General features: G+C 40.5%; 1 protein-coding gene across 3 annotated transcripts in view; it reads right to left on the bottom strand.

Moving 5' to 3' along the window:
• The window catches only part of PDE7B (phosphodiesterase 7B), a 331,487-nt gene that overhangs the window by 71,724 nt on the left and 241,300 nt on the right, over nt 1-18,463 (bottom strand). For all 3 annotated transcript variants that reach the window (XM_057738776.1, XM_057738775.1, XM_057738774.1), the window contains one exon: nt 15,319-15,402. In XM_057738776.1, coding sequence (XP_057594759.1) covers nt 15,319-15,402 — 84 coding nt within the window. The remainder of the gene's footprint in view (nt 1-15,318; nt 15,403-18,463) is intronic.

Below are 18,463 nucleotides of genomic sequence, written 5' to 3'. Positions count from 1 at the left end.
GGACTTTGAAAAAAGATTGGATGCAAAGATTGAAAAGTTTACCAAAGACCTAGAAGAATTAAAGAGCAGACAAACAGAGATATGCAACACAATAACTGAAATGAAAAATACACTAGAAGGAACCAACAGCAGATTAACTGAGGCAGAAGGGCAAATAAGGGACCTGGAAGACAGAATGGTGAAAATCACTGATGTGGAAAAGAATAAGGAAAAAAGAATGAAAAGAACTGAAGACAGCCTAAGAGACCTCTGGGACAATGTTAAATGCACCAACATTCACATTATAGGGGTCCCAGAAGGAGACGAGAGAGAGAAAGGACCCGAGAAAATATTGGAAGAGATTCTAGTTGAAAACTTCCCTAACATGGGAAAGGAAAGAGCTACCCAAGTCCAGCAAGTGCAGAGAGTCCCAGGCAGGATAAACCCAAGGAGAAACATGCCAAGACATATAGTAGTCAAATTGACAAAAATTAAAGACAGAGAAAAGTTATTAAGAGCAACAAGGGAAAAACAACAAATAACATACAAGGGAACTCCCATCAGGGTAACAGCTGATTTCTCAGCAGAAACTCTGCAAGCCAGTGATGAAAGGGAAGAACCTACAACCAAGAACACTCTACCCAGCAAGGATCTCATTCAGATTCGATGGAGAAATCAAAAGCTTTACAGACAAGCAATAGCTAAGAGAATTCAGCACCACCAAACCAGCCCTACAACAAATGCTAAAGGATCTTCTCTAAGCAGGAAACATAAGAGAAGAAAAGGACCTACAAAAACAAAAACAAAACAATTAAGAAAATGGTAACAGGAACATACATCTCGATAATTACCTCGAATGTAAATGGACTAAATGCACCAACCAAAAGACACAGACTGGCTGAATGGATACAAAAACAAGACCCATATATATGCTGTCCACAAGAGACCCACTTCAGACCTAAGGACACATACAGATGGAAAGTGAGGGGATGGAAAAAGATATTCCATGCAAATGGAAATCAAAAGAAAGCTGGAATAGCAATAGTCACATCAGATAAAATAGACTAAAATAAAAAATGTTACAAGAGACAAGAAAGGACATTACATAAAGATCAAGGGATCCATCCAAGAAGAGGAGATAACAATTATAAATATACATACACCCAATATAGGAGCCCCTCAATACATAAGGCAAATGCTAACAACTATGAAAGAGGAAATGCAAGGCAGAAATAGAGACACAGATGTAGAGAACAAACATATGGACACCAAGTGGGGAAAGTGGGGAGGGTTGGGGGGGATGAATTGGGAGATTGGGATACCAAATTGTACACTCTAAATATATGCTGTTTATTGTCTGTTAACTGTCTCTCAATAAAAGTTCTTAAAACAAACAAACAAAAAAAGAAACTGCTGTATAACACAGGCAACTCTACTTTGCTGTACGGTAGAAACTAACACTTTGTAAAACAACTATATCCCAATAAAAAAAAAAGAAAAAAAAATTCCACTTATAAAAATTCAACCATTATCCAAGTACCAACGCCAGCCTCTCCATGAGGTCCTTCACTAGAACATCCAATGCTCTCTCCATGGGAGCCTCCTTGGCACCTGTCAGTTTATCTGGTGTTAATTTATCTGGTGTTTGTCTGAGTTGTGTACCAGCCTTCCCTCAAATGTGTTGTTTATCTTTCATCTCCTGTAGCTCATATCCCGGCACTCAGTATATTCTCAATAAACATGAATTGTTTAATCTAGTTACCTTTCCTTCTTAAAAGAGAGATTTACTCCAGGTCTTCTCCAAGGAGAAGGTGTTTGGGGTGGATTTTTAGCTTCCTGGTCTTTACTAAGAATGGTCTCCAAAATAGAAAATAAAGCCAATCTGCCAAGGCACAAAATGAAAGAATGAGAAAAGAAGAAGAGAGGAGATGGGAGACTTTCCTTTTTCACATGGCAAAGACTGTCAAAAAATGGTAGGCAGGAAAGGGAAGTGGGGTACTAGGGCTTGCAATTTACGCTAAGGTTAAGTTTGTTCTACTTGACTAATTCTTGGTGACTCTTGGGAAAGAAGGTGCTAGAAATCTTCACATTGCCACAGGATCCATAGCCACTGGGGGAAGAAGAGCAGGGAGGGAACATCTCCCAACCCCTGCCCAGAAGTAAACTAGTGGCAGCCACAGCTGTCTTCATGTGATGAATTGGCTCCTGTGTGTGGTCATGGGGTGGGTGTGCAGGGCAGAGGCGCTGAGACAGAAGGAAAACTTATTTTCATGGATGGACATTCCTTACAGATTTCATTACCTACAGAGCACAAATAAGCCTAAGAAAGAGAGAGGAGTCTTTGACAGGAGGTTATCACCTTATTTGTTTTCAGTTTTGTATTGTGGGGAGATGTGGGAGGGTGGGCGGTGGGCAGGAATGGTGACAAGCTTACCTATCTGGTGACAAGCTTATCTATAATGGTCTACACTGTGAGAAAAAAGGAAAGCAATGACGTAGACTTAGCTGTCCAAGGTGGGGCCAGGCCACCGTGTTGTTGCTGGAATTTTCCTTTTAGTGGTGCCGCAACTATGGTACTACTGATGCTGAGTTCTGGGGGCCACAGAACTCCCTCTCTGGGCCACAAATGCATGACCATCAAGCTCAGAGTGTGCTCCACTGCCCTGTCTCCACCATCCTCCAACCTGCTTCCTACTTCATAGGGAGACTGAAAGTCACCAGATGGGAAATTCCTTACCATTTTGCTACAAAACCTATAAAATGTCCTACTTTGCACCCATTCTTGTCTTTGTTCTATCCGTTCTATTTGATAAGCTACCTCCTTTTCTAAGGCCAGTCCCCTACTATTTTTCAGACATTTTGCTCTGTTAGGGCATTGGGCAGGTCACCCCTAAATGTGCCTCAATGGCATATTGATTATTTTGAGTTAAAATTACTTAAGAACTGGCCAGTGTGAGAGGAATTGCTCTGTTTTTCCTCTCTGTCCCCCTGAAAGCAGGAAATCAATCTCTGATGTGAAAGGTGCACTCCTTGCCCAAACTCTGTTTAGATTCTTCCCTAACTGGGTACCTCAAACCCTGAGTTTCTTTGTCCTGTCAATTCCTCACAAATTTATTTTTTATAAAAAGTATAAAAGTAGCCTGCTTTGGCCACTTCTTAGGTTCCATTTCTATGAGCCCTTCATGCCATGAATTAAAATTTGTTTCCTTTTCTGCTGTTCATCTGTCTCGTGTCCATGTTATTATTGGTCTAGCCACAAGAACTCAAGAGGGGCAGAGGGGGAAATTTCCCCTTCAACAACTCCCAGTTATAACTTTTCTCTCTCATATGATTCCATTGTTCTTTCTCAACTAGATCTTTCTCACCGTAATTTCATCATGCTTAAATGTCTTGCAAAACCAAACCAAAACAAAAACTTCCAACCCCGTGTTTCCAGCTACCATTTTCCCTCTACCACTTTATTTACAACCGTACTTGGGAAGGAGATGTGTCTGGCATTGTAAGGAGCTCAATAAATATTTGTTGAAAGACTGAATAAGTGAAAGAATGAAAAACTGAAAAGGGTTAATAAATCACTCTCTTCAATATAAGTCAAATGTGTTACATATTATATACTCTTCTCACAAGCACTTCTATATATGGTCAAAGAGAAACTGGAATATGAATAACAGTAATAATAAAAGCCCACATTTATTGAGGATCTGTAATGTGATGGGTACCGTGCTAGCACTTTACACACATTTACTCACTACTCTTCACAATAACCCTATGAGGTCTGTACCCTTCAATCCTTTTCCAGCCCAGGAAGTTGGAGGACAGAGAGGTCTGGGCAGCGGCTGCTGCCAGTATCCAAATCCTGGCAGCGGTCTCCCACCACCTTCAGGGAGAATGCTTGTCTTATCTTTTCTCTCATTGCAAGTGGTAAAATTTATTTTATATCTTTAGGGTAACGTTTAAATAAGGAAGGCTGTGTGACTGTGCAGAAAAAATGTCAAAAGGCCTGAATCCTGGACCTTAACTCTCTCATTATCTTACAGTGAGTCACTTGGGCTCTCTCTTTTTTGTTTGTTGGTTGGTTCTTTGCTTGTAAAACTGAGAAACGGGGCTGAAAGATCTCTTGAGTGCCCTCATTTAAAAGCTTTGTCAAAGGTAAAGTGCTGTTAAATGTGAATTAGAAGTTCAGTTTCATGTTCTTTGGAATCAACTTCATCTTTAAAGGACAAGCCATCATTGTGAAATACTGGACATGGCTTTGTTAACTACCCAACCTCATAATTTCCAATCAGCTTTGCAAGGTAGCCCACTAAATAGTGTTTTCTGGGCCATGACTGCAACTTCATTTTCTGCATCCGGATATTACTTTATTTAGGAAAAAAGGTAAAGATTCTATTTCTGATCAACATTGAGTTTTTTTCTTTTCAGTAAAATTTCCTTCTTTTTTTTTTTTTCTGAATATAAGAGGAATACATGCTTATGATATAACAAATAGAAAAACAGAAAGAGGGAAATAAAAATCATCTAGAAATAATCCCTGTTAAAATTCTGGTGTATTTTTAAAAACATAACTGAGGTATTCTTTTCAGATATGTGATTTGTATCCTGCTTCTTTTTACTTACTGTATTATAAACGTTTTGAGAAACTGTCTTTCAACGATGCAGTTTGCATGACAGGAAATAACCAACTCCCCCTTGAAAAAAATTAAAGCAACGGGTGGCAGCCTTAAATCTGACTTTAATTTGTCACAATAGTGATTCCATTTCCTTCTTCTTGGGGACAGTTGACAAGTGTCCTCAGTTGTCACCACCACACCCTTCTTTTTCTTATCAAAGAACACAAGGTCAGGTGATGAAACGAGCAATGTGTCACTTGGCACCATCTGCCAGAGCAGCAGGAATATTGAAAAACAGAGTTGAAAACTGTAAAATCTAGGATTTAAGTGCATAATTACAAATTTCTTGTTAAGTTATAGAAACATTTGTTCAGTGATACTGAAGCAGTTTCATATCAAAAAGGGAATTGTCTCAATGTACTATAAAAAGAAAACTATTATAATGTAAGAAAAATACTTAATATGAGTAATTGGCACTTAAAAGGAATGTATGGCATACCTGTATTGCCTCTGAATATTAAAATTCATATATAAAGAAGAATTGTAGTCCAGTGTGGTTAAGAATTTGTGTTCCGGCATTGTATTTTTGAGGTTTAAATTCCGGCTAACAAGTTATTTCCTGGGAGAGTTATTTCTCCTCTTTGGGCTTCAGTTTCCTCATTTTAAATAGTAGTGCCTACTTCATGGGGATCGTGTGGGGATTTAATGAGTCAATCTGTGCAAAGTATGTAAAGCAGTGTCTAGAACCTAAAGGCTCCACACATCTTAGCTATTATTATTATTACTATTATTATCATTTGCTATAATATGCGTGTGGCATAATTGACCTACGTCAGTGGTTTCCAAATACTCATGGAAGGTCCAGGTTTGCTGCATCAGATCAGCTCAGGATGTTTTGAGAATATACTATTTGGAGATTCAGATTCAAAGAGTTTGCAATTCCAGTGTGAAGGATACTTTCTTGGAGATGTGGTGGGAGTAAAGAAGCAGGAATAATTAGTTCCCTGAGAGGGTTGAGGAAGTTTCACAAAGGTCGTATTGCTGGGGAAGGGCTGGAAGGGTGAATACAGACAGCTATCTTTATCCGCAGGTTCCACATCCATGGGTTCCGCATCCACAGATAAGGAGGGCGGATTGTAAGAGATCTGAGCTTTGACTGATTTTGGTATCCCTGTGGCGCGGGGCTCCTGAAACCAATCCCCTGTTGCTACCGAGGGACGAATGTAGATGTCTCCTAGGAGAGGAGGTGGCCAGGTAGGGGTGTACCCAGCAGAGGCAGTGGGTACATCCAACGTTCTACTGCATCTATTAAGGACCTAGCAGGGGTCAGATGGGCTGCTTGGACACACTGATCTCCTTTACCTCTCACCTCGACCCAGTGAGCCTGGTGTTACCACGTCCTTTCATATGCTTGGACATTAAGTAGTTTGGGTATCTCTCCCCCGCTCACAAAAGATGTAGGATTCAAACTCAGATCTAACTTGAAAGTTCATTGTCTTTCTGCCAGTCTCCTCTGCTGACCGTGGTTCCGTGTGCGGGGCTCTGGGTGGGCAGCCACGCTACACCTGGCAGAGAAGCAGCCTGCGGGCGTGTGAAGCCCTCTTGTTTCCAGTGCTCGCAGCAGCCCTCCTGTGCTTCTCGGCCTTGGGGAGACTGAAGCCTTGGCTGAGAGGATTCCACCGCCAGCTGCCTGCATCCTGGGCCTGGGATTGAGGGCCTCCCAGGTTACTGCTGTTGTAGTGCTGTGACACTGGCCACCTTCCCTTGGGATTTTCCTCTGTAATTGCTGCCACTTCCCTCAGGCATGGGTTCTACTGCCCTCCCTCCTAAGGTTTCTTATCAGTAATAAACCACCCAGGTGCCCCAAGGCAATTTGGTTTGCTAGTTAGAAAGAAAACAAGATCTTGATCTTGTGTGTTAACCCTGAGCTCTCAGTTTGGAAACACACAAAGGATTTTAAGGATGGAAACACTATTCTTCTATATACATAGTTCAACGGGAACCATGGAGAGTCTTTTAGATCTTCTGAAATTTTGAGAATAGGGTGGCAGTCAGAGGACATACCCCTCATTTTGTTTATTAATGAAGTCACAAGAGACTGGCTGTGCCTGCTGCTGGGTAGGTTGAATTTAATTTTATTTAACAAACAAGTCATTCTAGCTCAGTGACTCAGAAGGAAACTTCAGTCAAAAGAAACTTGACTTGCTCCTGCTTCTCTCTATATTTTACTGTCTCCAGAAATCCAAAGACGCCACTATGCCAGAAATACTCCGGATGGGTTAGGGTTTTACTCAAGGAAACGCTGCAGTAGAAAAATGCCATTTCTCTGTGCTGTATTCAGGTGAGTTAGCAAACCCTCTGGGCTCTGACACAAGCAGCCATGTTTGTACTGAGTAGAATCCACGAGGGGAGGGTTGGGGAGGGGTGTCTGAAGTGTGATGTCTAAATTATTTCTCACAGAGGAAAAAAAAATGCTGGTGAAACTTCCTTCCTTGCAGGCGCTATCATCAAACATCTTGTGCTTTGCTAAATCAAGCGTATTATAAACTAATACTCTAGGAGCATTTGAACAAAGTAGTTGTTGCTTTTGCGATACCTATTCTGGCCACATGCTCATGGCTGGATGTGATTCCCAAGTGGAGCTTCCAAAACAGGCCTCTCTCCCCTGCACTGCAGTTCCTTATTTCCAGCTTTCGTCTGGATATTTCCACTTGACTCTCCTGCAGACAGTTTGTCCTGACTGAGCTCCGCATCTTTTCCCCATCCACTCCACGTTCCTCTCCGTTGACCTCACCTCCAGTTTTTCAGATGACTAGACCAACCCCTGGAACGCCCAGTCTTCAGTATCAGCATGTTTTATCTCCTCTCCTCACATCATGTCTGGATTTATGCATTTATTTCTACTGCCATCATAGCCTGTCACTTGACTATGTTTCTTTTGATTCATTGGGTCTTTTCCTCCTAACACATGGATGTGAGTTAATTTTCTGAAACACTGTTTTATCCACGTTTTTCTGAAAATTCTCTAACAGTCCTCTTTGCTTAATGAATCAAGTTCAAATTCTCTATCTTGGCATTCCGAGCTTTTTCACTTACTCTCTAGTCAACATATTTTACTACTTTTTGGACCTTCTCCCTACCCAATGACTTAATGTCTCCCATATGTCAGCCTAATCTCACTTCTAGGCAATTTCTGAACCAGTCAACTCTCAGTTTATCTTTTAGATTTCAGCACAAGACCATAAATTCCTCTTCTCCTGCTCAGGGCACTTCAGTAACCTCTGCCTTCTCTTGTCTCTGATTTACTGTCTGTGTCAGTTATTTAAGAACTAGTTCATTTATGCATGGTCCTTGGTTTCATGTCTATTTGTCTTATCCATCTAATAAGGTTGTTAGGTCTTTGAGGAGAGAGGAATATCTCAAAGTTTTCTTTTAAGCACTCAGAATGTTCAGACCACAGATAGGATATAGTAGGTGCCACCCCGCCACCCCCAGTCCTTGTCAACGAGAAAGGAATTATTCAGATATTTGTGTTTGGTGGATCTGGCAGAATCCAGTCCATTGTCATGGGAGACAGGAACTAGCCATCATGTAAAAGTCTGTCTCAGGTTACTGGTGTGGCCCAGGGCACCTTGGCCTCACGGCCTGCTTGGCACAGAGTGCGTTTGTTGAATGAATGGATAATAGCCCAGAGGAAATATTGGGCTCATGGATTCAATTTTCTCTTTTTCATCACTCGGATAAAAAATAAATTTGTTAAATGATGTCAACCAGGTTAATAGAAGGGAAGGGCTGTTTTCAGTCCTAGCTTTAGAGGGTGCAAACTGTTTCTTTTTGAATATGGTTTTCCCCAGACAGTCAGAAATACTGCATGATCTCTTCTGACTTTTCTGTTTGGCTCCTCCTTGAACATCACATCCTCCAATAGCATTTCTATCTAGTCGAGTAGAACGGTTGATGACTCTTTCCCGGTTCCTTACGTCCTGAAGGCCTAAACATCGCCTCAGTGTGCAGCCCGCCTTCACATCATCATTGCTTCAGAGCTGCGCATGTTTTAATTCCTCCAGAAAGCCTTCTTTCATTTCCCCAGACAGAGTTAATTCTTCCTTTCTTTGACTTCCCGAAAGTTTATCAATCTCTCCTCTTAATCTTGTTTACACATACATGTTTCTCATATTATGTGTACTCCTATTCTATACACACGTATTATTAGATGTATTGATCACATCAAAATGTATTTGCTTATGTCTCTGTAAATTCCTTAAGGCTGTGGCTATGTCTCATGTATCTTCGTATCTTTGGTGCCTGGCACCCTGCTCACCCTAGGAGGCACTCCACCGATGGCCAGTGATGAATAGTGACAGGAAATGAGGGAAACAGTGTGGACACCGTCAACTTTGTCTTCTGCAATGCAGTGGCATTTCGGTGGCTAACCATCCTGCTGGTCTGGCACTTCCGCATCTGAAGTGCTGGGGAGCCTGCAGCCAGAAACCCTGAGTGCCCATGATGGAGTACACTCCAGGTGAGTCAGAAGGCACCACGACCACAAGCAGTGCCTTGCCTTTCTTCCAGAGGAAGGCAAATATTGAACTTTGAAATTGTGGGGCGTTACCTTGGCACTGGAAAAGTCTGAGCTGGTTCCAACCAGCGCCTGCCTTCTCTGCTTGGGGAGCACAGGACAGGGGCTGGGGTTTGGGGCTGGTGGGATATCATCCTCTGAGCATGACTTCTTTCAAATCACAGTAACAATTTTTTTTGTTACAGTAACATTTTTTTAAAGGATGTTTTTATTTTCTTTTCTGTTTCTAATTTTTTTTTTTCTGGCTGTGCTGTGCGGCATGTGGGATCTTAGTTCCCTGATGAGGGATCAAACCAGTGCCCCCTGTAATGGAAGTGCAGAGCCTCAACCACTGGACCACCAGGGAAGTGCCTGTTTTCTGTTTTAATATTTTTCTTTTTTAAAAAATTTGAGATATAATGACATAGAACATTGTATGTTTAATGTACACAAATGTGTTGATTTGATAACTTTATATATTACAATGTGATTATCACTGTAGTGATAGCTAAACCTCTATTCCTTCACCTAGTTATCACTTCTTTTTTTGTGGTGAGAACAGTTAAGAGCTAGTCTCTTGGCAACTTTGAAGTATATAGTACAGTATTGTTGACTAAAATCGCTATGCTGTGCATAGGTCTTCAGAACTTATTTATCTATTAGCTGTAAGGTTGCACCCTAAACAATGTCTCAGTTGTCACAACTTAGTTTAGGTTCTTTACATTTTGTGTGGTTCTCATAGGAAACACTGAATGTTATCATTCAAGGCGGGGAGGGGAGGGATAAATTAGGAGGTTGGGATTAATGTATACACACTGCTATATATAAAATAGACAACCAACAAGGACCTGCTATAAAGCACAGGGGACTATACTCAAAATTTTGTAATAACCTATAAGGGAAGAGAAGTTGAAGGCTATACAGATATAGATATACTATATAGAGATATCTGTCTCTATATATCCATATATTTTATCTGTATATATCTCTGAATTGCTGTGCTGTACACCTGAAACTAACACGACATTGTAAATCAATTATATTTCAATTTTTAAAAAAAGATGAAAAAAGTTATCTTTCAGAAGATTACTGAAAGGCTGTCACCATCAGCTATGAATTCTCTTGTAGAAAATGGAGTTTATAACCCAATTGCCCCTCCCTCTTTAAGATGGGGCTATGACTTAGCACCAGTTGGTTTGTAACAGGCAGGGTGCCTTTTGGTTGACCGTCCTTTTGTGAATGTATTTTATACTTCTGCAGGGAGGCGTAATATGTTTAGATGGAAGCTTTTAAAAAAGCATTTGAAACTCTGGGTCAATTCTCCATAAAAATGTTTATATATATATGTTTGTAAACGTCCTATTTTGGAAATAATGATCAAAGGAAAATATTTTGGTAGCTCTACTAAAATTACCTCATGCTTGTGCAGCTCAAATGGCCCTGCCTGGAGAAGCCGATCTGGAGGAACAGAACTTTAAATATCAACATTAGCAAATTAACTGACAGGAAAAGCCAAATACCCAATTAACCTACTACTGCACAGCCCCGGGGCTGGTCTGGCACTCCAGGCTCTCTGTGGCGGCTGATACTTGGTGCCCTAAAACCTCCAGCTGATGCGCCTTCTTTCCCTCAAGCTTCCCAGTCACTGGGCATGCTTGCTTTGTATGTCACTTCCTTTGCTGTGCCAGCGTGGACGTCACATCGTGTTGCTCTGAAATGGTTGCCACGGGAACATCTCCACCTAGTCATTATCTACTCAGGCTCCTGATTATATTAAGCCAGGAGACAGTGATGTAGCAGGGGTCGCTGGAGCCACCTGCTCTGCAGAAAACTGCAATTGCTTCTGCGACGATCACCTCGGTGGCCACCTGTCTCTCTGAACACTCTTCTCTACATTTTCTCCTCTCTTGTTTTCCCCTAAACAAAGTCAGTAACTGAAGTCAGTACGTAGGAAATTGGCATGGGGATAATATGAGCCATTACATTTCCATCCCTCCGGCTCTCCTCCAGTTCTGTTTTAGAATCTCATCTGGAATAAAAATAATTGTCACCCTTTTTTCTCATTCTGTTCTCTCCTTCCATGCTTAGATGTAAAGATGACTCTTTTTAAAAGTCTGTGATTCCTGTGTCCCACACAATGGTGCTGAAGCCACAGTTTCCTGCTACTTATCCAGAGAAGCTTCTAGAAATTCATATAGATGCCTCTTTTCTAAAATGTATAAAATATAAACAGGAAATGAAAATGGCTATTAACAAGTAATTTTATCTCACTTGTTTCTATTGATCTGGATGAATTTCTTATGAGGAGGATTTCCTGATCTTTACTCTCAGATTGCAGGTGACCTAGCAAGGCTGTTTTGGAGTACTTTTTTGTGTGGGAAAAACCATATAATCCATTGGCCTTGTAACTTATTGTTCAAACCAGGATATTTTGGGAGTTGAAAGGTGGCATTGTTAATAGGTATGTGTAGACAACAGGTGCAAATTAAGACTATCTCAGGTGAAGCAGATGTATATTGTCACCTTATATGTAGATAACAGGTACATGGACATGGTAGTACTATGCCCTCACAATATAGGGGGAAAGGAGCACCTCTAGCAGAAGAATATTTGTGCATTTAGAAATTATAATTGTGGAGTTTAAAATCTGGATCAACAAGAGAGTTTCCCTTTTTTTTTTTATACTTCTATTGCATGTAAATTTGGTTAATGTGAGTCCATTCTTAAAGTGATGGCACTGGAAATTGAAAAGAAAAAAACGACATTAACAAAGGAAAAATAGACTGGACTAAATGTGTCTATAGAGATGTCATAAACTCTTTTATGATTAAAAATCTAACTTAAAGGTTGGTCACTTTTTTCTGTAAAGGGCCATATCCTAAGTCTTTGGAGCTTTGTGGGCCATATGGTCGTTGTTGCAACTACTCTGCCATCGTAGGGTCAGGGTAGCTGTAGACAACATACAAACGGATGAGCATGGCTGTATTCCAATGAAATCTTCTTGACAAAAGAGGCAGGGTGGGGACACAGATTTGGTGCGTTAGCTGTCGTTTGCCCATCCCTGTACTAGTTCTCTGTTTTAATATCTAGAGACTGTGTTCCGATAGAAGGAAAGTTATTTTCAATATGAATTCTGATGTCCCCTGTCCCACTGTGACAGGTTGGGGCTCTGGCTAATGGGGCCTGTGGAGGAGTACAATGGGTCTTACTACTCAGTGCACATTTTTGCTTACGCACGTTTCAGCCATTTAAGGCATAGCTGAGGTGGGTGGTAGAGGGTAAGCTGCCAGGGACACTTTGGACAGGGAATGGCAGCCATGTGGGTTTCACTAAGCCTTTAAGGAGGAAGCCTGCAGGGATGCAGACACAGGGAAGAGAGGCTATGGTTATTCAATTTTTCCTATAAATGTTTTTTTTTTTTTTTTGAAAGTCCTCAAAGAGATTCTACCTTGGGAGAGTGTGCAGAACTGCAAGCAGCTGAGGAAAATGGGTCTGTGCCTATTCTTGGAAAAAACGGACTCAAAATTAAGGTAAATAATATTAAAAAATCACTTTAGTTTGGTATTGTCATCTAGAACTGGAATCAGCTGGTAAAACTAAAGGTTTTTAGAAGGAAGTCCCGAAATATTCTTAGGGGTTTATTTTAAATTTTTTTATAAAGTTATATTTAAAATGTTAATCTTTAGGCAGAAAACACACACTAACAACTCAGGCAAACCACAATGCGGACATAAATGAGATTAAAGGGCATGAAGTAGACTGTATACTATAGGGCAGTAGGAAATATGACACATGTACTGTATCTTATGTGACTATGTAACACAGATATGCACACACGTGCTGCTTCTTGGTGACAAGCTGGAGGGTGACCACAGTAATATCATTGGTTCTAGACAATGGAATGGGTAGTATCACAAGTAAGGAAAAGTCTCAGAGGGCTTCAGATCTATCTGAGCTGTTCAGTTACATGAAGAGGATGACTGACATTTATAATTATTTAATACAGTCTTTTTGAGAGGACTCTTTAGTTGGTGAGTTAGCAGGAGTTACTAAGAGGTCAATAACCATAAAGAGAATATCCTTTAGGATCTTGTAGTCTATCTAGGGATGTGTTTTTTTACATCTAGGAAAAAAATTGGGACCACTTATAAAACAAGTACAGTGAAGGCAAATTAATATCACCTTAGCATATGTTACTGATAAAGAAATATGAGTGAAAGAGTCATCCAGAGTGGAGTGCTGAGCAGAGGAGAAAGCGAATTACAGGGTGGGTGGCCGACACTGTCACTCAACAGGTGGGAGGTCATGAACAGCAGGTGAGTTCAAATGGGGATGGAGGGCAGACAGCATCCCAGGTCCGGGGAAGGAGGCTAGGGTTGGGTCCAGGTACCGGGAGGCTCCTGGAGGATCTACAGCAGAGGGATGACAGGATGGCCCCTGCTTATAGATGATCTATGATTGTGAATAATATACCAATGAAGTATTATCTGCATTGAGTTTCTGTTTAAATTTTTATAAATTTCCAGTTTTTTCAGCCTAAAAACTAAAACAAAGTATTAAAAAAATCCAAGTGTTACAGAAACCTAAGCTGTAGATAGTTAAATATTCCATAATCTTACCTGCAAAGATAACCACCAGTAGCAGGGGATGTTGCTCATTAACACTAGAGTAACCTCGGAATTATAAGGAGAAATGTCCCCTATTTTCCTATTTTATTTATGTCATATATTAGAGCCCATGATATAACATCTCATTTACTATTGAAAAGCATCTCTTTGGTTATTTTCTGCCTCTGACCCTCAGTATGCGACGCTATTGAGAGTCCTGGTCTATATGAGGCAGTGAATTGGACCCTTTCTCATCCCCACACTGCTTGGTGGGACCATATGCCTGGGACTTGGAAATGCATGCAGGGTAGAGGCTGTCCAACGGGTAACGTCATGGGTCGCTGAAACAGCCCATTCAAGGCTATGGTGGGGGTGGGCGGAATAAGAGACAGCATCAGAGCTCCCCACAGGCTGTAACCAATATTGCATTAGTCTAGTAACTCAGTTCTGTCCTCTAAAATGCATTTTTTGGGGTCCGGGTGGGGGAAGTTGTCTCTAGCATGAAAAGAGTTACTCCAAATCTCTATGTCTCTGAAAGAGCTGAAAAAACAGATATTGCACACTGATGTGGGAGGTGAACAAGCCAGGAGAAATACACACATGTCCATCCTTCATTGGCCTTTGGAGGATCTAAGTATCAGAAATAGCAAGTTCCAGTTTCTCCTAGTAATTTTCAGGGGTCAAGGTAAATCAAATTACCCTGAGTTGAACTTGTTTATGCCAAAGGAAAGTAATACTTTGTAGGTGCAACCCAGCACTTTGAAATTGATGGATGGGAAGTCATATGAGAACCAAATACTGAAAACCTTAGAGCAAGTTGTGAGATTTATCCACTTTCTCCACCCCCTCCCCCCGCCCCAAGTCCCAAGTGAAGGATGATTGTGATAGTTAGAAGACAGGAAATCTGGAGGGGTGCCTAGTCACTGGTTTGGGTTTCCAAAGGAATTTGAGATCAATAGGATTATGAACCAGAGGTTGAGCAAATCTCCAAAGGAAGAATAGTATATGAAGGGGAAAGGTAGACATAAATGAACTTCTGAAGTATTCACAGTGGAGGAAGCAGCAGCAAGTGTAGACTGAAAGGACATGCCATGGTGAAGTTTTACCAGGGATGCAAGGACAGTCCTCAGAGACTTAGATTAGATAAAGAAGGGAAAATCAGATAATAGATACTTACTAAGGGCAGCTGTAGAATAGGTTTCCCTGTGGGGTTTTAAAAATAAAATAGAATCTCATCTAGTCTAGTCCTGGCTGAAGGTGGAGAGAATGTCCTGGATAATGAAAGAAATAGAGTCCTTGTATAGGGCTTCACTGTTTTGAAGATTTACATTTTTAAAGCTGACATGATTTCATCTGACCCTCACGCAAGCTCTGAGAGGTAGGGACAGGGCCCGAATAGCTTTACTACTAAGGAAATCTAAACACCAAGGGTTAATTTGCAATTGGGAGGGGAGAGATGGAGGAAGGAAGGCAGACCTCCAAGGGTTTTGAAGTTCAGAGGGAAGTGAGAATTTTTTTTTTTAAGGAAACGTTTGTTCCTTTCCAGGTACACTTGATTACTCACTGTTGAGGAGGCGGAAGTCGATGAATGGGTAGGAGCCGCGGCGTTCAGCAGGAACCCCCGTCTGACCCCTCAGTCGTACATCTCCTAGAAAACAAAATCCAAACAAATGTTTGAAAACGTTGCCAAGTGTATTCACTTTTCCTCTGTAAATCTTCTTACCCACTTATGTCACTGGAACCAACACCAAATATCAGGAGAAAAATGATTCCATTCACCTTGTCTAAGAGATTGCGCGATGTGGGAAGGGATATTTAATGAATGCTGAGCCTAATGAACTTGTCAATATTCTAACAAATGAAGCAGCACTCCTTTGTATTTGCCTGGATTATGGGTCTGTGAACATTTTGGTAATTTACAAAGTTTCCATAGTCTTTGTTATTCTTCTTAGCGCCATAAAGATGAAGCATCTTCATCTGGAGGACAAAATGCCGTGTTGGGATTATAGCTTTTATTTTAATTAGAAGTTTTAATCGTCCACGGTGCTATTTTTCTTTAGAATCTGCTCAGATCAGGGCCAGGCTAGCGCTGGGAACTTTAGACACCGTCTCCCTTGCACTTATGAGTCTGTAGAGTTTCTAGTACTTATTTGTAGGTTTCATTTCATGTCTGTGTTCACTTTCCCTGATTGAAGGAAGTAGTGAAGTTGAGTGGAAAGATTTCATATGGACTTCAGAACAAGGTAGACCTTGGATAAACCTTGCTCAGACACCTGCGACCTATGTGATCTCGGAAAATTTATTTCTCTGAGCCTCAGCTGCCTCACTTCAAGGTGTCATTGGTTGAAGACTATAAAATAACACTTGCTGCCTAGAAATAAATGCTGCTTTTACTTCCTTCTACACTCCTGCAAAGCAGGCATCATGCATATTATGTGTTTTGCATTTCTCATAGTGCTTTGTGTGTTGTCTGGTACTTAGCAGACTCTAAGTGAATGTCTTTTATTGACAAGAATAGACATAAAGACCAGATTCACCAATTAGTGCCTATAATATGGAATCAGAGGAGAGGTAAAAATACATGAGACCCAATATATTTCCAGAAGACTTTCCCAGACATGAGGTAGCACTAGGGCCTCAGCCTACGAGTGCAGATATAAACCGTGCAATTGACAATGTTTAAAATAGCCCTGGCAGATGCGCCTTGTGTATATATGGGCTCATAAACTGCAAGCTGTGAGCCCTTAGGCTATTCTTTGCTTTGAATATTATAGTGATGCTTTTTTTAGTTTTGTATAATCTGATATTGTAGTGCTGTATTGATATTAAAGAACATTACAATTTAGGGAATACAGTAAAGTGGGAGGAGGAGAGACGAGTTGGAAAAGGATATTTAAAAATATGAATATAATCTGACATTAAAGAAGAGAATGCTAGTATTTAATAAATTCATGGGGGTAGAGGGTCAATAGTCATGGGAAAAGTTGAAGAATTTTCCTCTCGTCTAGTTGTCTTCAACACCTTATATTTTTCACTCTTTAGAGAGTTTACAAAGCACTTTCCCAAACATCACGGTAGTTTTACTTTCTTGTTTCTCTCATCAGACCTTCAGGATAGCTTTGTGAGGAGAGTCACTATTATTACCCTTACCTTATAGGTGAGAACACAGCGGCTCAGAAAAGAGGGTGGATGATTGCTGTTCACCCTACTGGTCCCAGCTCAGGACTCAGGCCCCTTAAAGGCACTCAGTGCATTGACTCTACTTTTAAATTTCATTATTTTTTATTGAAGTACTGTTGACTTACAATATTATATTAGTTTGAGGTTTATAGCATAGTGATTCAGTGTTTTTACACATTATACTCTTTTCAATGTTATTACAAGGTAACAGCAATAATTCCTAGTGCTCTACAGTATGTCCTTGTTGCTTATCTATTTTATATATAGTAGTTTGTCTCTCAGTCCTGTACCCCTATCTTGCCCCTCTCCCCTTCTTTCTCCCCCTGGTAACCACTAATTTGTTTTTTGTATCTGTGAGTCTCTTTCTGTTTTGCTATATACATTCATTTGTATTAACTTTTAGATTCCACATATAATAATAATGTTAATAATAATATGACATATAATATCATAGAGTTTTTGTCTTTTTCTGTCTGACTAATTTCAGTAAGCATAATATTCTCTAGATCCATCCATGTTGCTGCAATGGCAGAATTTCATTCTTTTCTTTATGACTAATATTCCATTGTGTATATACACCATATCGTCTTTATCCATTTGTCTATTGACTTTAGTTGACTGCCTGAGTTTATGGTGCTTTAAGCTTGTAATTAGCAGGGTCAGTCCTTAAAGCTAGGTTGTTAAACTTCATAGACAAAGATCTCTCCTCAATGCCATTGATTTTTAGCCTTATGACGTATGCACACCTCATTTTTAAAGTTGAAAAAAAAGTCATAGACCCCCCCACATGATGGAAGCTCTGCTTTTAGTATTTATCAAGAAAATACAGCAGGTTAAAATAATACAACAAATTCAATACTGCCTTTAAATGAATTTATATTTTACGAGTGACAGTAAGATAGACATACTCTTGAAAACCTATGCAGAGATGAGACTGTCTTCATTTGGTCTAAAACTGGCTGGGCTTGTGGATTTGTTCACCTGCTGTGTCATCCCTTTGGGCTTCTCCTGTGGGTTTCAGGCTTACCAACTGGAACTCACTTCTTCACTGGTATTTGGTTCTCAGTGTTACCAAAGAGTTAGTCCTGACTTTGTAGTTCTGATGATACTATTTTCCAAGAAAATTTCTGTCTAATATTAACATGCTTTTTAAAGCCTCTGCTGGAGTTTACTCCATTTGCCTATCTGAGGGTCCAAGGCAGAGGTGGCCCATCATCATGTAAGATTCAGAGAAACTGTGAGGAGATGGCACCAGGTGGCAGAACGGGTAAGGAGATGGGGAGGATGAGATGCTAAGTCAGGAAACTCCTGTTACTGAGAGGATCAGCATTTGCTATCTTGGCTGACCTTGGGCAAATCGATAACCACTTCGAGGTTCAGTTTTCTAGTATTTAAATTTGCATTATATAGCAACCCCCCCTCCACAGGATTGTTGTGAGGGAATTATCAGGTGCCTGAAAAATAACATGATTAGCATTATTGAATACTTATGCTATGCTGAGCATTTTACATGCATTATCTCATACCAT

This window comes from Hippopotamus amphibius, chromosome 6 (genome assembly GCF_030028045.1).
Source record: "Hippopotamus amphibius kiboko isolate mHipAmp2 chromosome 6, mHipAmp2.hap2, whole genome shotgun sequence".
Taxonomy (NCBI): Eukaryota; Metazoa; Chordata; class Mammalia; order Artiodactyla; family Hippopotamidae; genus Hippopotamus; species Hippopotamus amphibius.
This window is presented reverse-complemented; position numbering and strand designations above follow the sequence as displayed.